At 41.4% G+C, this 26,748-nt stretch overlaps 1 protein-coding gene across 1 annotated transcript in view; it reads right to left on the bottom strand.

The window, feature by feature from the left end:
* Nucleotides 1-26,748, bottom strand: part of KIT (KIT proto-oncogene, receptor tyrosine kinase) — a 103,898-nt gene that overhangs the window by 28,709 nt on the left and 48,441 nt on the right. The window contains exons 3-7 of the mRNA XM_073001249.2: nt 23,584-23,865; nt 22,272-22,408; nt 15,212-15,371; nt 11,389-11,578; nt 6,775-6,890 (exon numbers count right to left, since the gene is read on the bottom strand). Of these exons, the coding sequence (XP_072857350.2) occupies nt 6,775-6,890; nt 11,389-11,578; nt 15,212-15,371; nt 22,272-22,408; nt 23,584-23,865 (885 nt within the window). The remainder of the gene's footprint in view (nt 1-6,774; nt 6,891-11,388; nt 11,579-15,211; nt 15,372-22,271; nt 22,409-23,583; nt 23,866-26,748) is intronic.

The following is a 26,748-nucleotide window of genomic DNA, read 5'->3' as shown; positions in this document are numbered from 1 at the left end:
ACTGCACACAGGAGCAGAAACCCTGATTTTCATCTTTACAATGCTTATGGTGTTGGTGCTCACAGCATTTTATACACTTGACCCACGGATACCCCGATAACAGCACTTGAAAGTCAGGCTTCCCTCGTTTATGGTCACTTTGTATAATGGAACTCCATACTAAGAGAGGTGAAGTTTGCCCTCTCCCTCCTGTCCTAGCAGCAGGCAGGGGCTTTTTGTTGTTGCTGCTGTTGTCGTTCATGGAGACCTTCAGCAATTATAAGCCTGAATCATAACATCTTAGCCGATGTGCCGGTCATTTCATTTCTTCCCCCCCCCTAAAGTAAACTACTATTGGTGGCTTTAATCAAGTGATTTTAAGTCTTTTAATTTTAATACCATTTTAATAAAATGATGAATTTTTTTAATTGCGTTTTAATTTCCTATGGTTTGAACATCAGTTTGTAAGCTGCCTTGTGCTCCTATTCTGGGAAAAAGGCAACAAGCCATCCATCCATCCATCCATCCATCCATCCATCCATCCATCCATCCATCCATCCATCCATCCATCCATCCATCCATCCATCCATCCATCCATCCATGGCTCTCTTATTCTCCAAAAAGTTGTTGGCAAGAATCAAAAACAAGCAAAAAGAAGGGGGATTCAATCCATCTCCCACCCACTGCATCCACACACTCCCCTTAGCATTGAGTAGAGTGAAGAGGATGTAAAAGGAAATTCAAAGAAATTGTTTAACCCCTCTTTTTAAAAAGTGGTTTTCCATTAAGTCATAATAGGTGGGCATCTTGTAGCTCTTCGCATGTCTAAAATCATCATACCTGAACATCTCTTGCTAATGATCTCTCTCTCTCACTCTCTCTCTCTCTGAATGTGAAAACATTTCCTGCAAAGATAACTGTATGCACTGATTGGGCTTTCCCCAAGCATTTCGAATTGCCTGTTCAAGAGTTTTGTATTTTGGGGGTATGTCCTAGTTGATCAATGAGAGCCAACGTGGCATCATCAATAGAGTGCTGGACTATTTCAAATCCCTATGCAGCCATGGAAACTCACCAAGGGGTGACAGTAGTAAATCACTCCCTGAACCTCTAATATACCTCAAAAATCTATTAGAGTCAACATAAATCAGAACCATCTTGACAGCACAGAACAATAGCATAGATGATAACTCTACTTCTTGAGTGGGATGAGGGAAGATAACCATTCTCTTGATGTGACTGGATAAAAATTCCCATCATCCTTCACCATTTAAATATGCTGGCTACAAATGATGGGCAGTTGTGGTTGAACAGCATCTAGAGGGCCACATATGAAATTAAAATTAATTTCTTGTTATGCTGCTGCTGCTCCCAAGGCAATACACTTTATTGCACTTAAGAAATAACAGAACTGTTGTTTTTAAAGGATTATTATCTGTGCCCAAGAAGAGACAGCAGCTATAAATAAGATTTACAGACATTTATGTTAGCTGTCTTTGAAAATTTTTCAGAAGAACCAGTACACCAAGGAAAAACTTTTGACAGACTTATCCCTAACATCCTGTAAGGATTTGTTTAATGGAGGAATTGGACAGCTCTAACAGGAACCAAGGCAAATATACCTTGGAAACATCCATGTGTAAGTCTTGACACTCACTGTCAGTATAAATCCTCATCTACAAAGGGAAAACTGTAAGTGGAAAAACTTAATGTTGAGAAAAATCAGGTATTTGACTGTAACATGAATAGAACTGTAAGAACATGGACCATTTATATCTCTGGAGGCTGTGGATGAAGACCACTAAATTCTGTATGCATTCGTATTTCCTCACCATCCAAATGTGAAATCTGCTATAGCAGTGATGTTGAAGATGTGCCTGTCCAGATATTGTTGTGGACTGCCACTCCCACCATTCTTCATCACTTGTTATATCAGCTACGGCTAGTGGGAGCTGTATTCCAATGGAATCTGGAGGCTCATGGATTGCCTACTGTGGTGCTACAAGAACTGAAAATGTTCTCTTCCTTATCTCTCTATTTGCATATAATATTTCTGTCAAAAAAAATCAAGCCAACCAACCATTTTGCAAAATTGCCTGGGCTGATTTGCCTCATGAGTCAGGTGAGCACCAGAGGCAATCACCAGTAACATCCTGGTCAGGGAAAATAGTTTCAGGCAAGTTGAAAGCTGTTTTATTTATTTAACTGGCAAACAGTCCTTGTCATTAACTAGTATTCTCCATTTATTGCCATAATTTGTCTGTCAAGTCACTCTGCTACCTGAGAAACAGAAGCTAAGAGAAGATATGATTACACTACACCAAAAGTCCAGAGAGGTCCTGCTATTATGTATGAACTGTGTACTCGTGCAAAAAGCCCATTCATGCTGGCTTTATTATTATTATTAGTTTTATTTATATGCCGCATTTCTCCCAACAAGGGACCCAAAGTGGCTTTGTTACTCCTGTCAGTGGCAGCAATAAACAAACCAGGACTCTAGATTTCTAAGTATCCCATGAAAATGTGGGAAGCTAGCTTGTTGCTCTCTCCACAATATAAAATCGCAAGCCAAAGTTTGTTCTGGTTTCCCTTAACAATAGCTCAGAAACTTCTGTACGTTCAGAAGATGAAGCCATTTAAATCCATTCTGTCAAAACGTTTTTGTGCCACAATCATCCTAGGCAAGTCACAAGTGTTGCTTCATGAAAAACAAATGTCCAGTCAGCAAATCAATTTTCCTTGGCCCAAATTTTAATCAAGACGCAGGTAAAAATCCTCCACAAAGTCCTACACTGCTGTGGTCATGGCATACTTGCTCTGACTGATTCTACCAAGATGTCAAGTATGGTCCTGGTGGTGGACTGTGTATCTGCTCTTGAGGGACCAGGCCACCTAAATGTAGCCAGTCTTCAGCACTGGGGACACAATAACAGTGTAAAATGAACGTAGTCCGCTCACACCAACACAATCACAAATCTTCAAGGAATTCCAGGCAGATCACAGAATGCTGACCACAGTTTCAGTTGTCAGAGAAAGAAATCTCAAAAGGCACAAAAGCTAGCTCCCCCCCACCTCAGTATTACATCTGTCTTTTGTTTTCTGTATAATGCCCTGAACTGTGCCAGAACACACAGTGCTTTTCACATTTGCAAAATTTTTGTGGCAACTTTAACACAGAGCCTGAGTGGTTAGAAGGGAAAGGACTACACAAAGAAAAAAAAAATAATAGTCCATGCCTTCAGACTGCTATCTGTAGAACAGAGTGGTCTTAACCGACCAGATAGGCGGGATATAAATAAATAAATAAATAAATAAATAAATAAATAAATAAATAAATAAATAAATAAATAAATAGAACAGAGTGACACTGAGATTATAGAGATGAGCCCCTCCTGACAGTCTATTCAGCATACACATTCTGGGAATGCTGATTTGACATAAACGTTTTGAACATGTATGAATCCCTACAGTTCTGTATTTGTATTATATTCTTGCTGAATCTCCTTACATCCTGGAGGTGAACTGTGAGAAGGATTTTTCAAACAATGCCACAAGATGAGGAAAAAAAAACATAAAATGGCATTTCTCTGATGTATATTTCAGGCTGAAGTTGCAAGGGGTTCATTGGTACTTAGGATAGGTGGTGGGCTGGACAGAGCCCTCCATCTCCCAGATATTTGGGAGAGAACGTGTGCCCCAACCATCAAATCCATCTGCATTCCTGCTGTATTATGCACTTGACTGCAGGTCCTCTAAATAGGCTGAGAGAGCCTCCCCATGGGACCTGAAGTTGCATGAAATTTGTGTAATGTTTCTCCTTATGAACTGTGTTACGCAACTGTGGCATACAGATGAGTAGGGATCAACATGGAGGACTGCAGATTTCTGAAAACATAAAGATAAAATGTAACCAGCCACTAGACTGAATCCCAGGCTGGTAGCTGCATGTTACAGTTTGTTAACAATTAAGATTAGCTGTTTTTCATACCTCTGTCACCCCAGAACATATTCATGGGCTATCCCTTAATGAGAACTCCAGCATCGGCTGTTTTCTGTAATACATACAATGTTAACCAAGCTACCCAAAAGCAACAACATTCATTTTGCTGAGGTGAACCATAATGCTTCTCAGCCAACTATTGCTAGTCCTCCTTGTGGAACTGTCGCTCAGTTTAAATGGAGCTCTGAACCTTATTGCCAAGATACAGATTCAACTATTTATTCATCTTGGCTTTGGAAGCAGGTTTTCAAAGATGGATTTTAAACATTACAGACTGGCATGTCTTCTCAGTTGTCCTAAGTTTAGAATACATTTCAAGTGTCTCATTAAGATCTGTTTTCAAGAGGGATCGCTGTGTTAGTCTGTTGCTGGAAAAGCAACCAAGAAGCTTGTGGCATTTGATGAAGCGGGGCTAGGTCCATAAAAAACCTGTGCAGAATAAATATTGTACCACATGGTGCTACAAGACTTTTTGCTGCTTTCCTTCAACTCATTTCGCAAACAATCATCCATTCAGAAGTGGTGATCCAGTTTGGCTCATAGAACTCGTTTCCCTTTGAGGTGATCTTTATGATCTCCTGCTTCATCTCATGTCTTCTTCTCCTTGGGTTCCCTTCTGATCCTTTCTGGACCCCATCATAATTTTGGAAATTCTTTAACCGATTCATACCTGCACCCAGCAGGAAGAGATGAGACCATTACTTTATTTGTGCTTAATATTATGGAGATATACAGTCATTCTTCAAACTAAGTATGAGACTCTAAGGAGGTAGGTGTTGCTTTACAACCATTTGGGACCCATTCTTGCCTTATATGTTAGGGCAAGCCAGACTATTCCCTGCCTGCCTCTTTCACATCTGAACCCATTTCTTTCAGATGTGAGGGTGTCGTACATGACTCAGAGTGAGGGTGTCAAGATTTCCAATCAGTGATTCTACAGAGCCCATTGATCACCTTGGTTCCTCTTGTCTGCATCTGTTTCACTTCTGCACAAGCCTGCATTAGCTCATCAAAGCTCCTACCACAATCTGCTCCAACTACTAACCTAGCCAAGCAAACGAACAGAACAAAAACAGCAAACAAACTCACAAACAACACTCTCTCTCTCTCTCTCTCTCTCTCTCTCTCTCTCTCTCTCTCTACATCCCTTGGTGACAATATGATTAGCCAAATATCATAGCCAAAACTTCCTATCCAACCAGATACTCTTATAATGGAAACAATATGATGCAAGATCCCAAATAGAGGCAAAAGGAAGCTGGCAAAGGTGGTACAGACAGGACCCAACTAAAGGTCCAACTTTAATGAGAGCTACTTCTCGTCCTGTCAAGAGAAAATGTGGGTATCTGTTTAAGGTAGGAACAGGGATGGGTGGATTAAAGCCCATATGCTTCCTTTGATAAGGCTCTGCTCCACATCAAGAGATCTATACTTGTTGTGTATGAGACAAAAATCCTGCACTCAAGGGAAAACTCTGTTGGTTGTTGTGGGTTTTTCGGGCTCTTTGGCCGTGTCCTGAAGGTTCTTCTTCCTAATGTTTCACCAGTCTCTGTGGCCGGCATCTTCAGAGGACAGCAACCTGTGCTTATTCCATGTGCAGTTTGGCCCGTATGTGCTTTACCTTTGGCACAGCGATCCAAAAGGCTGGGCCCTGGGCTGCAGATTCTTCCCCAGCACATTATAGCAAAAACACATATCGGCACCATATCTATTAGCTTCTGCTAATTAGGAGGGAAAAGATATGGGCAATAAAAGCAATGTAAACAAACTCAATGGTGCAGAAGGGATGACTATTGAGATGCAACAGTAGGAGAGTAACTTCATTAAGCTATCTTGAAATCTATATTGACAGTAGCTCAATAGCACTTAATAAACTAATGAAATTAGAGATTTAAAGCATTTAATAGCTGATTATTGACAAGAAGATGAAGGTATGCAAAACAGCGCAATGAAATGTTCAATAATTAATTTGTTGTAGCTAGAGCAGTGAGCAATATATACCCATTAGCACCTTCATCTTCTAATTTTGGGGACAGCTAAAAACAGTGGAGTGCATCCAGCCAGCTTCTCCTCAGGCATTGAGAGACACCAGGAGGGAAACATATCCACACTTGGTAGTATGAAGAATATACAGTATATGTTCACTTATCTCATTCTTCGAGATGAAAATGAATTTTTAAAAAGATTTTCTCCCTGCTGAGAAAGATTATAATAATTTTTGCTCTTTAAAAACATGCATTTTGGAACTTCTGTGGTGAAAATAGTTTTCTTTGCACAAAATGCAGCAACAGTGTAAGAAGGGGGGAAGAGTTATATTTTGCACAAACTGCACAGATTTGTGAAAACTTGCATTCTGTGCAAAAATATAACTCTCCCCCCCTGATGCTGTTGCTGATGAGGAAGAGGGCTAGTCTTTCCTCTCTTGTGTAAGGATGAAAAATTTCACAGCAGTTGGCCATTTTTCTGGCACATGGAGACATCCTCTTTTATAGTGGTTAAGAAAATATATGGCTATTTGTGACATACTTAGCTAGCCTCACCTATGTTCTGATCAATTTTTGTGCCATTGTCTATGCTGGCTGTGGGATTCTGAAGAAGATTCTTGATTAAAAAGTTCTAAAAGAATGGGCAGCACTCTGGAAGGATGATATCTGAACAACAACCTTTGGCCTTGCTCTCAACTTGCAAACCATCTTCCAGGCATGGGACTGTAACATCTGGTATGTGCATTTTGTTTTAGACAAGTGGAACGATCTGTGATACAACAATATTGTAGGCTGCTCTTTTCTACTTACTGTTGACATAGACATTAAATGCTATAGAGGAGCTGGCATCTGAATTGGACACAAAAAATGTGTAAATGCCTCCTTCTGTTCCTTTCAGGCGAGTAAGATGAAGCTCACTAGAATATCTGCAGAAGGAGGAAGAAATGCAATTTTACTACTCATGTTACTCTTCACGGTACCAACAGAAAGGCCAATTGGTATCACAGGGTGTTAGTGAAATTATATTGATTATTCAGACAACGATCCTTATGTATTCGTGAAGGCTTCCATGGCCAGGATCTAATGGTTGTTGTGGGTTTTTCAGGCTCGCGCATGGACAGAACTCCTGTTCTCTGAAGATGCCCGGCCACAGAGACTGGCGAAATGTCAGGAAGAACAACCTTCAGAACATGGCCAAAGAGCCCGAAAAACCCAGAACAACCAATGATCCTTATACTTTGTTGCACTGAAGACCACGATTGGGGGCTATATCGTTCTTTCAAAAACAACAACTTTGCTACATTACAGCCACTACATGGAAAGCTGTTCAAGAGTGCCTGAATCAACATGCTATTCCTTTTATGTACTGATGCAGTTTTGTGACAGCAGAGAGCACAAGCAAGTGTTAGCATCAGTCAACACAAATGCAAGAGTCTGAGTCTCAGCAATTTAATGCAACAGTAAGAACACTGGGCATTAAGTAGGTTCATACTTTAAAATTTAAGGTCCACAAAGCACAGCAGTCACTGGCTGAAATTTTGTTCCATATGCTGGTTGATTATGTCGTTTTTGAGAAATAAATCATTTCTAATTTCTCTCCTAAAGGTCCCAGGACTCCCCTGAAACTCCCTTCATGGTAGGGAACACATGTAGGCTGCAGGATGGGAAGGGGGACTCTTTTAATTAGAGAGGAGCCTTGTGGCGCAGTGGTTAAATTGCAGCACAACAGTCAAAACTCTGCTCAGTCCTGAAGGGCTTGGGTTGGCTCAAGGTTGACTCAGCCTTCCATTCTTTCATGGTCACTAAAATGACTATCCAGCTTGCTGGAGGGGCAATGTGTAGTCTGTATAATTAAACTGTAAACCACCCGGAGTGCTTTAAGCAGTATACAGTATAAGCAGCACACTTTGCTTTAATTCCTGAAAATCACAATTTGGTGCAAGGATAGCTTTCCTAATGGTGGCAACGTTCAGAAATTAAAGAGTTACCCCTCCCATCTGCAGCCCCTGTGGGTTCTCTACAATGAAAGGGGTTACAGGGGGGTCTCAGGGCCTTTAGGGAAGAAATTGGAAATGACGTATTTGTGAAACATCACTGCGGCTGATGACATCATCGGCTTCAAAAGAGTAACTGATGCTTCAGACACTGTGTAGAATTCACCAGGTCCCTATCAACAAGTTGATACTCTGGAAGCTGATCCATCACAAGTATATTGTATGCTGGGAGGCTAAATGATGCTAAAGCAACAACTCTAAACCCACTTACTGGGAAGAGAATCTCAACAAACACAGTGAAACTTACTCCTAAATAAAAATATTTAAGACTGGGTTAAGTAAAAATTTCTAAGAATGTGTGGCAAGTCCTCTTCGAGTTCAGGGGAAAAATAAACAAACTGAAGGCTAATCCAGGTGGAATGTTTGTCTCCCTATATGACTCTGTGATGATATTGCTTTTTTCCCACCACCTAGACAACAAAAGCCTCAAATTGGTAGCTACAATGAGAAAGAGTGACCAAAAAAACCCCTGTTGGCTTTCTATTTTTTTTTTAAATCACCTCCAGGTGATAGCAGAGATTAGCTGGTTAGTTTATTTCCCTTCGTTTCCCAGAGTTCAGACAGCCAGAATTTCTTGGATCACAAGCTTACACATACAAACACAAAAATCCAGCACAGAAGATCATTTTTAGAAAGAATTTCAGGGATTCTCCCCCTCCCCACAGGCTAGTATAAAAAAAACAGCTGATTTCTAAAGGAGATTAGATGGGGAGTAGACAGGGGCACTTTGTATTCCTATCCAGAGGATACGAATGCAAAGTGCAGCACCACAGATGCCATAGCAGCCCATTCCCACCCCTCAGAAACAGCCCGGTCCACCTCACCAGGCTCCGCATGGCAAGCACGGCCATCTGTGCTTCCCCACCTCTCCCCACAGCCGACCACTCCAGTGAGGAGGCAGGAAGATAAGTCCCACAGCTGACTGCTCAGCTACTGAGCAGTCAGCTGAGGGAAAAGGTGGGAAAGTGCCAGAGGGAATACTTCCATGATTGGTGTGATGACCATGCTGATGGCTATGCGCACTGTGAGGAGCCCACTGAGTGGACCGGGCTGCTTCTGGGGGGTGGGAACAGACCACCATGGCACCTATGGTGCTGCACTTCATATTCCTATCCCTTCAATATGAATACGAAGTGCCCATGTCTAATGGGCAGTAAACCTCTGTTGAAAAGGGCTCCAATTAGAAGCTTTCAGTGTTAGTGCTAATGGACTAAAAAAATCAAACCAAACCAAAGTCCAGCACAGAGGATCAGTTTTAAATGGTTTCTTTGACATCTTCCAAAGAATTTATAGAAAGATAGTTGATTTCCAAAGCAGATTAGGAATGGAGTAAAACGACACTGAAAAGGATTCAGGTCAGAAGCTTTTAGTGTTAAGGGTTAATCTAGTAAATATGTACACACAAACACCAAAGTCCAGCATAGAGAATAACTTTAATTTTTATCTGTTCTGGAAAAAGATGCTGATTTCTTAGAGAAGAAAAAAGATGAGAATAGAAGGGAAGAGAGGAGAGGTTTTATGAATGAGTGTGAGCACTACAACTGGCCCTATGTGGGGAGAAAAAAAATACTCTGTTTCAATCAGCCTTAACACCTACATGCTACTTAAGCAAAGTTAAGTAGAGCTGCACTGGACTAAACTGCCATAAGTAGAGCTTGTTGTTGTTGTTTACTTGTTAACTCTTGTCTGACTCTTTGTGACCCCATGGACCAGAGCACGCCTCCTGTCTTCCACTGCCTCCTGGAGTTTGGTCAAATTCATGTTGGTGGCTTCGATGACACTGTCCATCCATCTGGTCCTCTGTTGTCCCCTTCTCCTCTTGCCCTCACACTTTCCCAACCTTAGGGTCTTTTCCAGGGATTCTTCTCTTCCCATGAGATGGCCAAAGTATTTGGAGCGTCAACTTCAGGATCCGTCCTTCTAGTGAGCATTCAGGATTGATTTCCTTCAGAATGGATAGGTTTGTTCTCCTTGCAGTCCAGGGACTCTCAAGAGCCTCCTCCAGCACCACAATTCAAAAGCATCAATTCTTCGGCGGTCAGCCTTCTTTATGGTCCTGCTCTCACTTCCATACAACACTACTGGAAAAACCATAGCTTTGACTATGCGGACCTTTGTCGGCAAGGTGATGTCTCTGCTTTTTAAGATGCTGTCTAGGTTTGTCATCACTTTCCTTCCAAGCAGCAGGCGTCTTTTGATTTCATGGCTGCTGTCACCATCTGCAGTGATCATGGAGCCCAAGAAAGTAAAATCTGTCACCACCTCCATATCTTCCCCTTCTATTTGCCAGGAGGTGATGGGGGCCATCTGGGTTGTCCAGGACATTAAGTAGAGCTACTCTGGACTAATTTGCCAATTGTCTTATTTATTTTGGAAAAGGTCTCTGGGTTTGCTGTTACATCACGAAGGCATGCTTTCCCTGATGTAAATGTAAGCTTGAAGCCACTAACCTGGCTATAAGAACTCATCAATTTCGAATACGTCTTTTCACCTGTGGTGCCTTTATGGCTAATGGGACGGTGTTTTCCTTGCAATGTGTATTCTTAGGTTAGGTACTCCATTCCCACCAGAAAAAAAAGTATAGGCTTGTTGTCTTCAGATAAGGGTGGATGTATCACTGCTTAATTTAGTCCGTCCCAGTGTCAGACGCTAGAACTCTCGGACCTAAGTCCTCTGGGAAGCTGACCAGTGACCACAAAGGTTGGCTATACCACTGGTTCTTAACCTTGGGTTACTCAGGAGTTTTGGACTGCAACTCCCAGAAGCCTTCACCACCAACTGTGCTGGCTGGGGTTTCTGGGAGTTGCAGTTCAAAAACATCCGAGTAACAAAGGTTAAGAACCACTGGGCTATACCACCTACATACAAAAGTTATCTCGGCACTATGCAAAGGAAAACTAGCAGGCGCCAGTGCTCGAGTACATGGCTACAGCTAGAAGCCACCACTTCAACTCCCTCAGAATGCTTCTGGGACCCTGGCATTCCATTCCATTGGAGCTATACTATATTGGTGCCCCATGAACATTGTTGGGGAAATGAACACCACCCGTGCCAGTAGCTGTGCTTGTTGGCTGAGCCACTTCTGTTTCACCTGCTTCTGCCAAGAGAAGGGAAGAGAAACACATGCCTGCTAAACATGTCCTTACCTGTAGTTATTAGGTCTGGCAAATAACTGATAAAGAATTGGAAAAGTCATTTTTTCCTAATTTCTTTTGGACATACTTCTGTGCTCTTAGTTTCCATTCATCATCTCTAAAAGTTATTGGGAATTGTTATAAATATCCCATGGTACTTCCCCTCCCCCCCACTCTTGACAAGACATCCATCCCAGTTGCCCCGGAAAAATATGCTGGGCTGTGTGATGCATTACCTGTTTTTGTCTATATTAGTGACTCTCACGTAATGATCAGATGAATTTTGTAAGGTTTCATTCATATACATCCATACTTCTTCTTCTGGTTTTGGATATGCTTCATATGTTACTATTAAATCTAGGTTTTCTCCATCGTTGACATACAGAGTTGTGTTAGTTGAAGATGACAAACTGACATATCCTTCACCTGGTGGTTGTAATACGGAGAGAACAAAAAAGAAAAAAGAAAGAAGCATTTTCTGAAATCTTTCTGATGCCTAAAGCAAGTACAATTAAATGCAAGGTCAATGGAATAAGGAAACTATAGAGACAAAGCATGTTATAAATTGAAACCTGTAGACAAGTAAGCCTTATCAGCTACAGGAACAACTGAGTGCCAATGACATTTGACTGAATATGGTGAGCAGTAACTCTTTATGTTTCATGAAGGGCTCCTGCCTTTTTGTGCAATTTCTAGGACAAGGTGAGATCTAGCCAGTGATTTCTGCATACACGAAATCATCAGGACCTGTGGCCGGATTTGCTTCTATGCTCATTTTATTTGACTTATATCCAGCTTTTTTGAAGCTGGATATAAAATAGCCATATAAATGCCACAAAGTTCAACATAAAATAATAAACTATCTAATAATAAAAACCCATATTACAATAATGTCAGAAAGCCAGCAGTAAAATAAGCCATACCCAACTCTTGACATTGAAATTGCCTAAATCCACAGCTGGAATCCTACTGGTGTTTGCATAAGGTTTATGCAACTTGCCCCAGCTAATTGTTCACATGTTCTCAGAGCACATGCTTGAGGCCCGGGGAACTCCTTTATTCAACTTTGTTCAACTAAGATAAGCAGAGCCATTATCAGCTTTGTTGGATCCTGCTATTTAATAGACATGCAAAACAATCAGGCCTAGTCAGTCTCCCTAAGGATAGTATCCCATATTCTATTCCATAAATAGAATGGAGGCCACTAATTTAAAAGGTCTTGCTTAGAGCCTCGTGGCGCAGTGGTTAAAACGCTGTGCTGCAAGCTAAAACTGTGCTCACGACCTGGGGTTCAAATCCCAGGTAGCCGGCTCAAGGTTGACTCAGCCTTCCATCCTTCCGAGGTCGGTAAAATGAGTACCCAGCTTGCTGGGGGGGCAATGTGTAGCCTGTATAATTAAAAATTGTAAACCGCCCGGAGAGTGCTTGTAGCGCTATGGGGCGGTATATAAGTCCAATAAATAAATAAATAAATAAATAAATTAGTCTTCAAAGGCTGTAGTACAAGTACAGGAATCCCAGAGACTAAATTAAATCCAGCAGGGGATTAGTATGGCAGAAGATCCTGATTCAAGCATCTTGGGGTGCCCCTGGATGAGAATTTGTCTTGCAGTTTGGTCCAATTTGGGGAAGGGCTGGGTAGTTCCTTTTCCCAGCAGTCACATGATGACGATGGCCATCACAAACCACCTCATCCCTGATCCATGCCTACCTGTACCTTTTTTGGGGGTCCGTCAGGGACTACTGGGTTTATTTTGGTGTGAATTGGACTGCTCTATTTTTGGTTCAGCTCTAGCATGTGTGATCACTGGCATCAAACCCAAGTGGGTGGCTTAAGCTGCCACTCTGCATAACCTGCTTCATGATCTTGGGAAATTGGAAGCTTTCTCCCTCTACAGCATAGGGTGGGGGAGAGAGAGGAAGCAAAGTCGTTGTTTTAAAAGTCCTTTTAGACCACACTGACTTGTTATGCCACTTAAATTTTTTGTTTAAATTGAAAACTTCCTCCTGCTCCCCCACAGAGGAGGAGACAGGAGGGGACAAGAAGGATGGTCAAATAATCAAATAAATAATAATAATAATAATAAATAATAATGGTCATTTTTGGTTATTATTTTCTGTCTTTTTCTTTGCCTTTAAAGGGAGAAGGAGCCAAATATAATCACTTGCAGTGTGGTGCATTTTCCTGCCCCAAAACTAGCCCATCCTTGCACATGGATGTCAGAAGAGTCCCAAATGATACACCACAACCGAAAGTGACCCTGTTTAGCACAGCGTAGGTTGATCTAGACCAGGATAATTTGGCTGTCCAGTCACACCCCTGATCTCAGGCAATCAAATCCAAACAACCAGCTAAATAAACCATTTATGCACCAGTGTAATGAACAAGCATTATATTTTTGGGCCTATGTTGGTAGATTTTAAAGCTGATAATGAATTTACTTATGGAATAAGCAAATAATGAAGAAATGTTGCAGTGTAAAAGCTACGATGCGTGTATTTCCTTTGTGAAATTATACGATCTAAGAAGCAGAGGAAGCTGGGGGAAGGGGGAAGGTGGAGGTGGGAAAAACCTTTTTGCCAATTATGGATAAAGACATGTTCAGAATGCTGCCGCTAATTACAGCACATGAATATGTTCCTAATCAGTTTAGCACTTATGGTAATTTTAATATTTAAAAAGGACTACGAGTCACAGGAATCCAGCACTCAGGGGTGGCTTTTCAGGAAAGCATGTTAATAAACAGCACAATGTAAGCACCTCTGATAGCTCTTGATGGAACTAATCTAGAGTGTGTGAGAGAGACAATGGATCAAGCTTTTAAGTGAGCCCTGGAAATCAAAGCTTTCATCCGAAAATGTGCTCTTTGGGCACAATCCAACATACCTTAGGGAGTAGGTTCTCCCATATGTTCCTCCCCTCCCCATTACCAGATGAGGCTTTATCTCGTGTGCTTTCTATTCAGAAAGTGGACACATATTAAAGCACAGAGAAGGGTCTTCCTGGTTGCAGAGACAATATTCCCAGGAAAGCCCTTCCAGTGAGGTCCCCCAGCTCCTTAGGTTGTATACTATGGCTCCTTTCTTATCCTTGATGGCTTTCCAGGCTTACAGGGCAATCTTATGCTTGTCTACTCAGAAATAGGTTCCATTGATTTAGTCCTTGCTGTGATCCTGTGGTGACATGGCTGTGCTGGAATCATACAACTTAATGGGTAGGGCCAACTGCATGGGGCTTTCCCATGAACAAGAATGCCCAGCATGCAGGACTTGATTCTGTTGGAAGCCATGTGCATATAAACAGCATCTCAAAATGGGGACATGACTAGTATAGTATTGTGCTGCGCTTGCACTGATAGTAATGTCTTTACTACTTCTGTTACCAGTAGCAGTAGAAGCAATGATGATGATAATGGTATCACTTCATCTTCACATTTTTAGGACTTAACTCCTAATTTTTAAGTTTGATCCTCCATGCACAGCAATGCTCAGAAGAAGCATTATGTAACTACCACCACCACAAACAACAACAACAACAACAACAACAATAATAATAATAATAATAATACATCCTTCTTATATGTTAGTGGTTGTAGCTCTTGATATTTGGGCTGGTAAAGTTCTTTTTTAAAAAAGAGATATTCCGTCCAGTTGGCTTTGCAATTTATTTTTTATTAAGTTGGCTCTGGATTTTTATCATCTTGGCTTCACTGCAGTGTTTTGTTTTTGTTTATCCTTCTATATTTGTAATTGTACAGTGTCCAAAAACTTATTTGATCAGTGTCTTACAAATGAAAATAAGCAAACAGAAAACACGTAGCTAGCAACTCAAGGGTTAATTCTTCAATGCAGGATCTTGTTTTCACATATCAGTGTTTCTGTGTTGTAAAACTGCTTTGTTTGTAATCATAACATTAAATATAAGCTGTATGTATTTCTAGTGATCATCGCATCTCCTTGTGGGGTAGGGGAGTGGGATGTGACAACTAAGCACACATATCTACTAATCGCTCTCCCTATGGCACAAAAATCTTATATGTTTGCAGTATTACTATTTACCTAGTACTTTCAAGGTTATAGTGACATTGGATGTTCCAAAAGGGTTGCTTCCTTGGCACGTGTAAGCTCCAGAATCATTAACTCCCACTGAACGGATGCTCAACGTTAATTTTTGTTCATATCCATAATCACCCACATTCTTGCTTCTGCGTGTAAGATTCTGCCGGTGAGAAGGGGGAAAAATTAACATCTAAGATACAGTGTACACAGCATCTTTCCTAGATAAATTAAAAATAGATGTAATTATAACTCCAGCATATTAATATTCATAACTTAAAACCAGAATAATAAGCCATCGTGACAAACCTGTCACTGGAACCTCTCCATACAAAACAACGACATTCTCAAAGGTCTCTTTGGAAGAGAAAAAAAATGTCCTTCCTAGGCTGTACTCAGCCCCCCCCCCTTTCCCCCTTACTTCCTTTCTTCCAACCCACTCCCACATTCTTGGTATTCTGCCTCCTTTCCTAGTAACAGCTACATAGGAGATTTGTCCTTATTAAGGTGTGTGCAGTCTTAGAGCAGCCTCACTGCTCGTTCCAGTATTGCCTCTGCAGCATGGACAGTAGTTGTCCTTTTGCTCTGTCCCCTCAGCATACTGCAAGACATAGATTATACTGGAGGGATGCCGATGGGGCCCCTCTTCCTTCCACACTTAAGGGCAGCTTGGAGGTTGTACGGTAGGTTGCATTGCACACACAGCTATGTCCTCCTACACCTTCCTGCTCTCCCCTGCCCTCTCTCAGCATCTGCTGCTGGTGACTGTGACCTCAGTCTTAACGAAAGTGCCAACCCTGGTTTTACTGGTCGTGCTCATAAAAACTCAGAGAACGAGAGAGAGAGAGTGCAGTAGTTCTTCCATCACTGAAGTAATAGTCTTTGTTCGTGTCTGAAGCACTGCCATGCAATTAATAAATATGCCAGTTTATTCGTATATAGGCTTTCACGGCCGGGATCTAATGGTTGTTGTGGGTTTTTCGGGCTCTTGGGGCGTGTTCTGAAGGTTGTTCTTCCTAGCGTTTCGCCACTCTCTGTGGCTGGCATCTTCAGAGGACAGCACTCCCAGCTCTCAAAAGGTCAACAAACTCTACCCAGCCACAAGGACCGGGGATCACTACACACAAAAGACCAGCTAATGACACCCATCAATCACAGTGACAGATAATCTCTGCTCCTTATCACAACAATACACCCACAAGACACACTAATCGCCCATCTCCAGAAAAGGACAAAAGCCTATCTCACATCCATAAATACTCCACTCCCAAGCATATTACACCAGAGCACAGAGTGCTGTCCTCTGAAGATGCCGGCCACAGAGACTGGCGAAACGTTAGGAAGAACAACCTTAAGAACATGACCAAAGAGCCTGAAAAACTCACAACAACCAAATAGACCAGTTTATTTTCATCCTGTGATAGGCAACATGAAGAGCATCTGGGCTAGCTAACATCAAATATTTCATAATATATGTTGAGGGGCATAGAGTATACATAGAATACGGGTGTGAAGTTGCCTGTTCTTCTCTGCTCTCACAAGGGCTTGTGTTCGTTTGAAAACCCTATTTTTCTAGGTTCACTTTGGTTCTGCCAGTTCATCCCACAAACTGGACTGATAACATACTGTATGAAGTGCCAACAGGAGGTAGCATTGAAGGGATTTCAATCTCGTGCTCACAAGAATCCCTATCAAGAAAACACATAGCAATCATAACAATTGTGAGCGGCTCCATCATATTTCAATCTACTGGCCCCTTGTTAACCTTAACTGTTGTTTAAATTATGCCTCCTAAAAAACATCAAGTAGAGTGAAGGAGGAATTCCTATTCCAGGAAAGCAGGGCTGTGGAGAGGGGGCACCTATCGCTGGGGCTAGATCCTGAGTTCTACAATTTGGAGAAGTTCCTTTCGGGATCGCAGTCTCCAGAATCCTCCAGGCAGCACAGCCATCCACTGACCCTCCTGGCTAGAGAGGTTCTGGATTGCCACCTCTTAACACTGCTCTAAAGAAAAAGGGAATTGCCCTGTGCACCCAAATATTTTTCAGTGGGGTTTTTATTCATACTCATGGGGAAAAGTAGACTACACAAACAAAAAGAAACGAAGAAGGGAAGAAATATGAGCAGAAGAAGCCCATGAGTGAAAACCAGTTTTTGACAAAAAATATTAACTGATCTTGGAGCCGTCCCCAAAGTCCCATCTGTAGATCTCATCCGGTATTTGACTGCATGCTACTGAGGCTTTGCTTCACCCTTGGAGTGGGTGAGTTGCGATTTGCCACAGATAAAGCACTTAGGAGAGCAAAGGTCTGCCAGCACCAGTGGATTAATGGAAAACTACATGAAGGACCCGAGGGCCAGATTATCCAGGACTCATTTTCCCAAAGCTGTGCGCTATTTTATCTAGCACCACAATCTGGCCACACAAGTCCTTCTGCCATCTGCCCAGGAGCTGCTGATTATATATTCCGATCGCCATCATTAATAATTGTCTATTAGCAGCCAAGCATAATTGTACTGAGCAAGGTTAGGAGCACTTTTCTCAGGAGTTTTTGCATATATGCTTAAATTACAGTGATAGGCCACAGGCAATCTGCAAATATTTAAATGATAAGCAATTTAGAGTCAGCTCAACAATCATCCCAGTGGAACAGCTAAAACTAAAACATTCCAACAGCCCCGTACAATCTAAAGAGTCCCTTTGTAAAGTCAGTCGAACCCTACTTTCCCATTAGGCTCAATATTAAAATAGGAATTTGTTTCCTGGACAATTTTCATAACTTATAAATGAAACCTGTGCTACTGGGAAGCTGTCCTCTCCCTCCCAGCTGATTTCTCTAACTTGCCTGATGGTTGTTTCTATCTGACTTTTGAGTCTTCTCAGATATCCAATAGCCTTTAATTTGACTATATGCTAAGTGCTACTACTTGGCCTCTGCTGTCTTCTCTCTTCTCCTTTCCACCTAAGTTTTCTTGCTGTTCTGCCTGGCGATGCAACTGTAAATGCTCCAGTTTATAGTGCTAGTTATGGTGGTCATACAAGAGAGTTTTGGACACTGGGAGGATTCTTTAGCTAATATTGGGAGGATCGTGAATGCTGGGCATTGTACTGTGAGACATTATTAAATTGAGTTGCTGTTTAGTCATTTAGTCGTGTCCGACTCTTCATGACCCCATGGACCAGAGCACGCCAGGCCCTCCTGTCTTCCACTGCCTCCCAGAGTTGGGTCAAATTCATGTTGGTATCTTCGGTGACACTGTCCAACCATCTCATCTTCTGTCGTCCCCTTCTCCTCTTGCCTTCACACTTTCCCAACATCAGGGTCTTTTCCAGGGAATCTTCTCTTCTCATGAGAAGGCCAAAGTATTGGAGCCTCGGCTTCAGGATCTGTCCTTCCAGTGAGCACTCAAGTTTGATTTCTTTTAGAATGGATAGGTTTGTTCTCCTTGCAGTCCAGGAGACCCTCAAGAGCATCCTCCAGCACCACCATTCCAAAGCATCAATTCTTCGGCAGTCAGCTTTCTTTATGTTCCAGCTCTCACTTCCATACATCACTACAGGAAAAACCATAGCTTTGACTATGCGGACTCTTGTTGGCAAGGTTATGTCTCTGCTTTTTAAGATGCTGTCTAGGTTTGTCATTACTTTCCTCCCAAGAAGCAGGAGTCTTTTAATTTCGTGGCTGCTGTCACCATCTGCAGTGATCATGGAGCCCAAGTCACTGCCTCCCTATCCTCCCCTTCTGTTTGCCAGGAGGTGATGGGACCAGTGGCCATGATCTTAGTTTTTTGAATGTTGAGCATCAGACCATTTTTTGCACTCTCCCCTTTCACCCTCATTACAAGGTTCTTTAATTCCTCCTCACTTTCTGCCATCAGAGTGGTATCATCTGCATATCTGAGGTTGTTGATATTTCTTCAATCTTAGTTCTGGCTTGAGATTCCTCCAGTCCGGCCTTTCACATGATGCATTCTGCATATAAGTTAAATAAGCCGGGGGACAATATACAGCCTTGTCGTAATCTTTTCCCAATTTTGAAACAATCAGTTGCTCCATATCCAGTTCTAACTGTTGCTTCCTGTCCCACATATAGATTTCTCAGGAGATAGATAAGGTGGTCAGGCACTCCCATTTCTTTAAGGACTTGTCATAATTTGCTGTGGTCCAAACAGTCAAAGGCTTTTGCATAGTCAATGAAGCAGAAGTAGATGTTCTTCTGGAACTCTCTGGCTTTCTCCATAATCCAGCGCATATTAGCAATTTGGTTCCTAGTTCCTCTGCCCCTTCGAAATCCAGCTTGTACTTCTGGGAGTTCTCGGTCCACATACTGCTGAATCCTACCTTGGAGTCTCCTATGTTTCCATACCAATGGGGCTCTGAAGTTGCATTTCTGAAACTGTCTCTATGATAACTCTTTCTGCACTGTTGCAGCCCCACTGACTCACTGGTTGCTAGCTGACTGTTAAAATTATGAACTCTAGAATGCAGTGCTGCTTGGACAGCACAGTGGTATAGGTATCTGTCTGTAGAGCTAAAGGTTGGGAGTTCAATTCCTCACTGTGCCTCCTTGACAGGGGCTGTTCTTGAGGATCCATAGGATCTTCCAGCTCTGTGGTTATTAAACCATTTTACTTAAAAATTGGGTGGTAGTAGTTTTTAAAAAGCTCAATGGTTTCTGAGCCTATCTGCAAGCTTTTTCTTTACATATCTCATGTTCCTAATAACTGCATTCAGAGCAATGGCATGGCCTGATCCCCTTCTATCAGTTTCTCATTAGTTCTACTTTTTTATTCTTCCCAGTGTTGAAGGAACATACTAAAAACTCCTGGAATTTGTACTTCAAAGCCAAAGAATGACAACCCTGGATGACATCAAGATTTGGTTGTTGGGGCTACTGAGTAAGGAAAAACTAGCTAATTAGAGTTCTAAAGTGTTTAGATAGAAAACCTCCTCCTTTTGAGCTTTTGTTTTTCTTCTCCCACAGCCTGAAGAAGGTGATTTTTGGACTCAAGTTCCCAGAATCCTTTAGCATGCAAAAACTTGTGAAAAATAGGAAGTACACATGTATGTATGATAACGAATATATATATAAAATTACACTGGTGCGCAGAAAGTGGGCTGGAGCTTGTTTCTCTCTTTATCTCATAATACAAATTCTTTCCACCTCCCTCTCCTTGTAATTAATGTTAGAACTGTAGTATGACTAATGTCACAATTCTGTCCTTCAATCAACATTAGAACTGTTGAATCCACTCCAGCAAGATTCAGTGGTATCATCCAGCAATCTGAATAGCTTTTAACGGGGGTTAAGCAAATTCATTGGAAATGAAGCTAACAAATACTAGTAATCATGATGGCTACATATCATCTCCAGTATGCCTCAGTTGTTGGGGAACTTCACATGCTTGTGGGCTTCCCATGGACATCTTGTCTCTGTAGGAACAGAATGATGGACTAGACAGACCTTTTGTTTGATCCACTGTGACTCCTCCTATGACTCAGATTCTTATGACTTTAGATTCCTTTTGCCACATAGCCTTTGAGGAGCTTACCCTCTACAGAGAAGTGCAAGAGTACCCTATTGTCCCCCTGGCTCAAACCACAATCATTGCGCAAGTACCTCCTGCAGTGCTGGCTCCATGTGAAATGCTGATATATTTAAGAAATCCTCTTGTAGGAGATTACTCACGAATTAGCTTCTAGGGAGACACATTTTATGCAGAGGAGCAGAGTGAACATAATCTCTACTCTATTCACCATTGTCCTGCTTTGAATTGTTCCAGTTATTTTTGCTGCTAAAGGTCAATGTGCATTATGACCCGTCCAAACCCGTGTTTGGATTTTGCCTTGTGTAGTCAAATACCAGGAGACAAATGCCGAGGAAAGGGAGGGATATCAAGGTGATGAAAGGCTTATGCAGCTCCTCCTCCCTCCTCATCCATATCTGTTTTGCCCTTAAAGTATGTTTTAAAGGGACCCAATCCCACTCTAGATGTTTGAGATTACAATTCCCAACAGCCTAGCATGGCAAATATTCAGTGATAATGGTAGCTGAAGTCTAAGTCATTTGGAGAACGTCAGGTCTGGGACAATAAGGCTGGAAAGTTCTTTAGCAGTTCTTATTCAAGATTCCACATGCAGTTAGAGACACGGGCTTCTGTGTAAATAAAGCATCTTTGTCAAAACACAAAACAAAGAGTGAAGCACAGCAGGGATATAAACAAGGACAAACATGGTTAGAAGCATCTAGATGAAACAAAGAATCAAAGCATTGAGGAACAAAGAGAGGTCTGGGAAAACATGGCATCTAAAGCTGCAAGATAACAAGGATCTGCTTAGTTCAAATGTTCCCACACATTCAAATATTCTTGATTGCAACTTCCAGAAGCCCTGACTACTGGTTGTGCTAGCTAGCACTTTTGAGAGTTCAAGTCAGAGAATATCTGGGCCCTGAAATTTGGGAACCAGTGGATTAATTGCTCTGTACCAGGATGTTGACTTCTAGACTGCTCAACATGAACCAGAGGAAGTAGATAGGAAAGGGGGAGAAGAATCCTATAACTGCTGTCAGTCAGAGGGAATGATGTATGCTGCTGCCAAGCAGGGCTGGCAGAAGACATTTTGTGACCTGGGATGAAGAAAAAGAATTATCTCTCCACTTGTAACTATATAAGCAGCTGAATCTTTCTTCAGCACTGGCAGTGGGGTTATGCCATATCTGAAGGACCCAAACTGGCTTAAAGGCCATCTGGCACACAAATATTCCTACTCCTGCCTCCCAGCATCTACCACGTGATGCATCTGTCTCACTTTGTCTAATAGTAGGGTTGGCCCTGTTGTCAAGGTGTGAATGGTAGAAAGGCTATGTATTCGCCAAAAGACTTGACATTCATTCAAGATTTGTCAAGGTTACTCTTCTGGGTAGCAACACTTCATGGGAACAGTGTTTTGTCACAACTAATGACATATCTATGTTTCATTCAGCATATCATTCTCTGGCTTTTAAAAAAGATTCTTCTTTCAAGTACATTAGTTAAAGCTGATGGGGTATAATGAACTTACCGCACTGCCCTGAAAAATCCATTTAGCTTGTAGAGTGCTGTCTACATCCCTGATTGTGCACATAACTTCAAATTCTTCACCCTCTTTGAGAAGCTGGTCCGTTTTGGATAAGGTGATGTCTGGAAGGGATTTGTGAACTGGAAAACAATTTAGCTGTGTGTTACTTTTCATTTTATGCAGAGCCTCCAAGAAATAGGTGGGAAGAAAATGAAATCAAAAGTTATTAACCTCCCAATAAAATATCAGACCTCCGGAGGCATCTTAAAATGCTATATCACCATGTATGTCTCCTGGTTAAAATACGAAAAAGTCTACAGGTACTACCCAACATGCACAAACAAGCACACACACTATTTAATCTGCAAAAATTGAAGCCCAATCAGGAAACTAATTCCATAACAGTCTTTATAAGGTTGTGACTCACACCTCTGGCATCCACTGATGGAAACACATGCATCAATAGTATGAAATAATAATCTAATTCAAGGGCAGCCAACCTTTTCTCTGTAAAGGACCATGTCCTCTTGGGGATAACTGTCCATAGTGACAGTTTAGTAGTGAGTGGGACTTAAAGTAACTGTGGACAGAGCCAGAGACAAAACTGAGTTTACTTCTTTGTCTTCTCTATTCCTGCCACTGCTTTATCTCCCTTTTTCCTCCTCTGTACCTAGCAAGATATACAGGAATGGACACAACACTCTTCCAGAAGCCTGAACTGACCATTTGCACAGGGCTTTTGAAATGAGGTTGAGGGCCTGACTGCCTTTAATACCACCCTTGTTCAGACACATTGGCTCAATCTTGTTGGCTTAACCATGCTTGCGGAAGGTTGATTATGTCATCAGCAGAGGGCGATTGTACTTTATTGCTTACTGTTTTTCAGAGTGATATGTGTTTGATCCTTTCAGTATTGTATATTCACTGTTTTTAGTTTTGTAAATATCGATTTTTAACGATGTAAGGCAACTTGGGTCCTTTTAAAAGGAGAAAGGTGGTAAAAATGTTTTAAATAAAAACCTAAAATAAATAATTTTTGTTAAACTCTTCCTCCTTCCACTCCACTGCTCTCATACTTCTACACAGTGAAAAGGAGTACATGGGAACTGCAGGGCAAAAGCATTTTATCTCAAAAATCACTCCCCACTGATCACATCATTAGGCCTCTCTAGGAATAGTTATACCAACAGGATTTCTGCCAATCTTATATAAAACCGCTTTAGTGGCTGCCTAAATTCCAGGAAGCAGCTAGTATACAACAGATGATTAAAATGAGTTTACTAATTGTTTCAGTCTGGATAAAGGTATATTTTACCTGGCCGCACAATAAGATTGATAATTTCTGACTCTTTCTCCACTCCATTCTGCTGTGCTGCACACCGGTAACACCCTAGAAATGATCTCTGCACATTTTTGATGGTAATTCCTTTCTGAGGATTGGGAATTAACATTATATTCTCAGGTAGAGATTTAGAACTTTTACATCTTTTCAATGTGAAATTTGAAATGTCTGGATCTGTTACCGGGCACTGAATGAGGGCATCGTGGTCTTCAGTTGCAAATATCATTGGCTCATGAAAGAACAGAACCTTTGGATCTGGAATGAAAAAGAAAATTCTTAAAGATTATATATTTAATCACAATTCTTTAGATAAGAATGTAATAAAACACGTATCTTTGTCTTGCTCGGTACTCTTCCCTACAATATCAACATGCCTACATATTAAGCAATACATATTTAATTGTGTATATATTCCATTTTACTATCATATGAAAATTCAGAGAAACTATAAAAGATGCCCCAGCACTCTCAGCTAGGTTTTATTCTAATTTCCTGATACCCTTTTTTGACACTGAATGACAGTTAACTAGAAAATGCTACTATATTGAGTTAGTTCCAAGGAAGACATCAGTAAACTCCTCTTCAGTGTACAAATCATAGAATCAGAGAAAAGTGAAGTTGGAAGGGGCCTACAAGGCCATCAAGTCCAACCCCCTGCTCAATGCAGGAATACAATCAAAGCATATCTGCCAGGTGATTATCTAAGTTGTTCTTGAATGCCTCCAGTGTTGGAGCATTCACCAACTCCTGAAGTAATTGGTTCCACTGTCACATTGCTCTAACAGAATGTTTTTCCTGATATTCAGCCGAAATCTGGCTTCCTTTAACTTGAACCCATTGTTGTGTATCCTGCACTCTGGGATGACTGAGAACATATCTTGCCCCTCCTCGGTGTCTTCTTTTCTCAAGGCTAAATATGCCCAGTTCTTTCAGCCTTTCCTCATAAGGCTTGGTTTTCAGCCCCCTGATCATGCTTGTCACCCTCCTCTGAACTTGTTTCAATTTGCTAGCATCCTTCTTGAAGTGTGGTGTCCAGAATTGGACACAATACTCAAGGTGAGGCCTAACCAGTGCTGAATAGAGGGGGACTAGCACCTTGCAGGATTTGGAAACTATATAGTACTTCTATTAATGCAGCCTAAAATAGCATTTGCCTTTTTTGTAGCCACATCACACTGTTAGTTCATATTTAGCTTGTGATCTAGGACAATTTCAAGATCCTTCTTGCTCATAGTTTTGCTGAGCTAGGTATCTCCCATATTGTAACTGTGCAATTGGTTTCTTTTTCCGAGGTGCAGTACTTTGCACTTATCCCTGTTGGATTTCATTCTGTTGCTTTCAGCCCAGTGCTCCAGCCTATCAGGGTCATTTTGAATTTTTTTTCTTCTAGGGTATTAACTATTCTGCCCAATTTTGTATCATCTGCAAATCTGACAAGCATTCCCTTCACTCCCTCATCGAAGTCATTAATAAAAATATTGAAGAGCACTGGGCCCAGGACTGACCCTTGGGGTAACCCACTTGTTACCTCCTCCCAGTTACAAAAAGACCAATTAATCATCACCCTGAGTATGATTCTGCAGCTACCTGACACTTGATCTATCCAGCCCATTCCTAGTTAGCTTGCTAATCAAGATATCATGGGGTACTTTGTCAAAAGCTTTGCTGAAGTCAAGATATACTATGTCTACAGCATACCCTTTGTCTATTAGGGAGGTGACTTGATCAAAAAATGAGATCACATTAGTTTGCCAGGATTTGTTCTTGACAAATCTGTGTTGGCTTCTAGATATTACTGCATTGTTTTCTAGGTGCTTGTACAATGACCGCTTCACGATTTGTTCCAGAATTTTACCTGGGATTGATATCAGGCTGACTGGCCTATAGTTCCCAGGTTCCTCTCTCTTTTTGTCCTTTTTGAAGATAGGGAGAACATTAGCCGTCATCCAATCCTCTGGCACCTCCCTGGTTCCCCATGATTTCAAGAAAATAATGGATAGCAATTCTTAGAGTTCTTCAGCCAGTTCCTTCAGTACTCCTGGATGCAGTTCATCCGGCCCTAGAGATTTGAACTTGTTCAAGGTGGTAAGGTATTCCTTGACTATTTGTTTATCTATCTCCAGCTGCAATCCTGTCTCTTCCCCCCCCCCCCCCACTTGCACTTCCAATTTGTTTGGAAGCTCATAGTCTGTCTTATGGGAAAAGACTGAACTAAAATAGGAATTGAGCACCTCTGCCTTTTATTTGTCTACTAAAGTAGGAATTTGGCAAATATGGTTATTACCAACAGAATAGTTTCTTATGGATTAATAGCTCAGGAAGAAAAAAATGCTACTGAGGAACTCTGCCCATTTACAATTGGTGAAGAGAAGGGCATAGAAGAAATCCATCAATCAGCGTTTTAAATAACGCCTTTAAAAAACTACAGTTTCCAGAATTCCACAGCCAGCATGGACACTCTCACAAATGAGTCCTGGTGCAATCCTATTAGATACAAATGGTTGTGTTTATTTGGATGTTCCCAAAGAGTTCTGAACTCTAGGAGGTGGTCGCTGGTTGCTTTGGGGAAGTTGCTGAATCCTCACAATCATGTTTCTATGGATGATAAATCAGGAGTCTTAATATGGGCTTTTGAATGTTCGTAATGATAGATGGAGTCTTCCGTTAGATATAGAACAGTAGTTATTATTCACAGTAACCAAAGCCAAGAACCCTTATCTTTTCTATCCTGTAACTAGTACGGTATTTTTAGGTCACCAGGAGAATGTAGCAGATTGAAGGAAATTGACTAATGAGTTTGCTTACCCTTTCCAGATCATCCTACTGTTTGCTAACAAACTGTGTGGGAGGGAGGAATAATATCACATAATGTCAGAATTCCTACCATAGTTCCATTTCCTTTTGTTTGCTCAGATCTTAGCATGAAATATAGCCTGCCCAGTAACATTCACACTTTAGTTCATTACCATGAATTGCTTTTTCCACCTCATTCACAAAGGGAGATTCCTTTGAAAACTGTTATGAGATGAATTGTTTAACAGAAAAGAGCCTTAACAGAAATTCTTAACTTGTAGGAAAGTTGTATACGATCTTCTGCAATCTTTAGAACACCCACAAACAAAATCCACAGTCAGCTGT

The sequence above is a fragment of the Pogona vitticeps genome, chromosome 5, assembly GCF_051106095.1.
Source record: "Pogona vitticeps strain Pit_001003342236 chromosome 5, PviZW2.1, whole genome shotgun sequence".
Taxonomy (NCBI): Eukaryota; Metazoa; Chordata; class Lepidosauria; order Squamata; family Agamidae; genus Pogona; species Pogona vitticeps.
The sequence above is the reverse complement of the archived record's forward strand: the minus strand, read 5'-3'. Positions and strand labels throughout refer to the sequence as shown.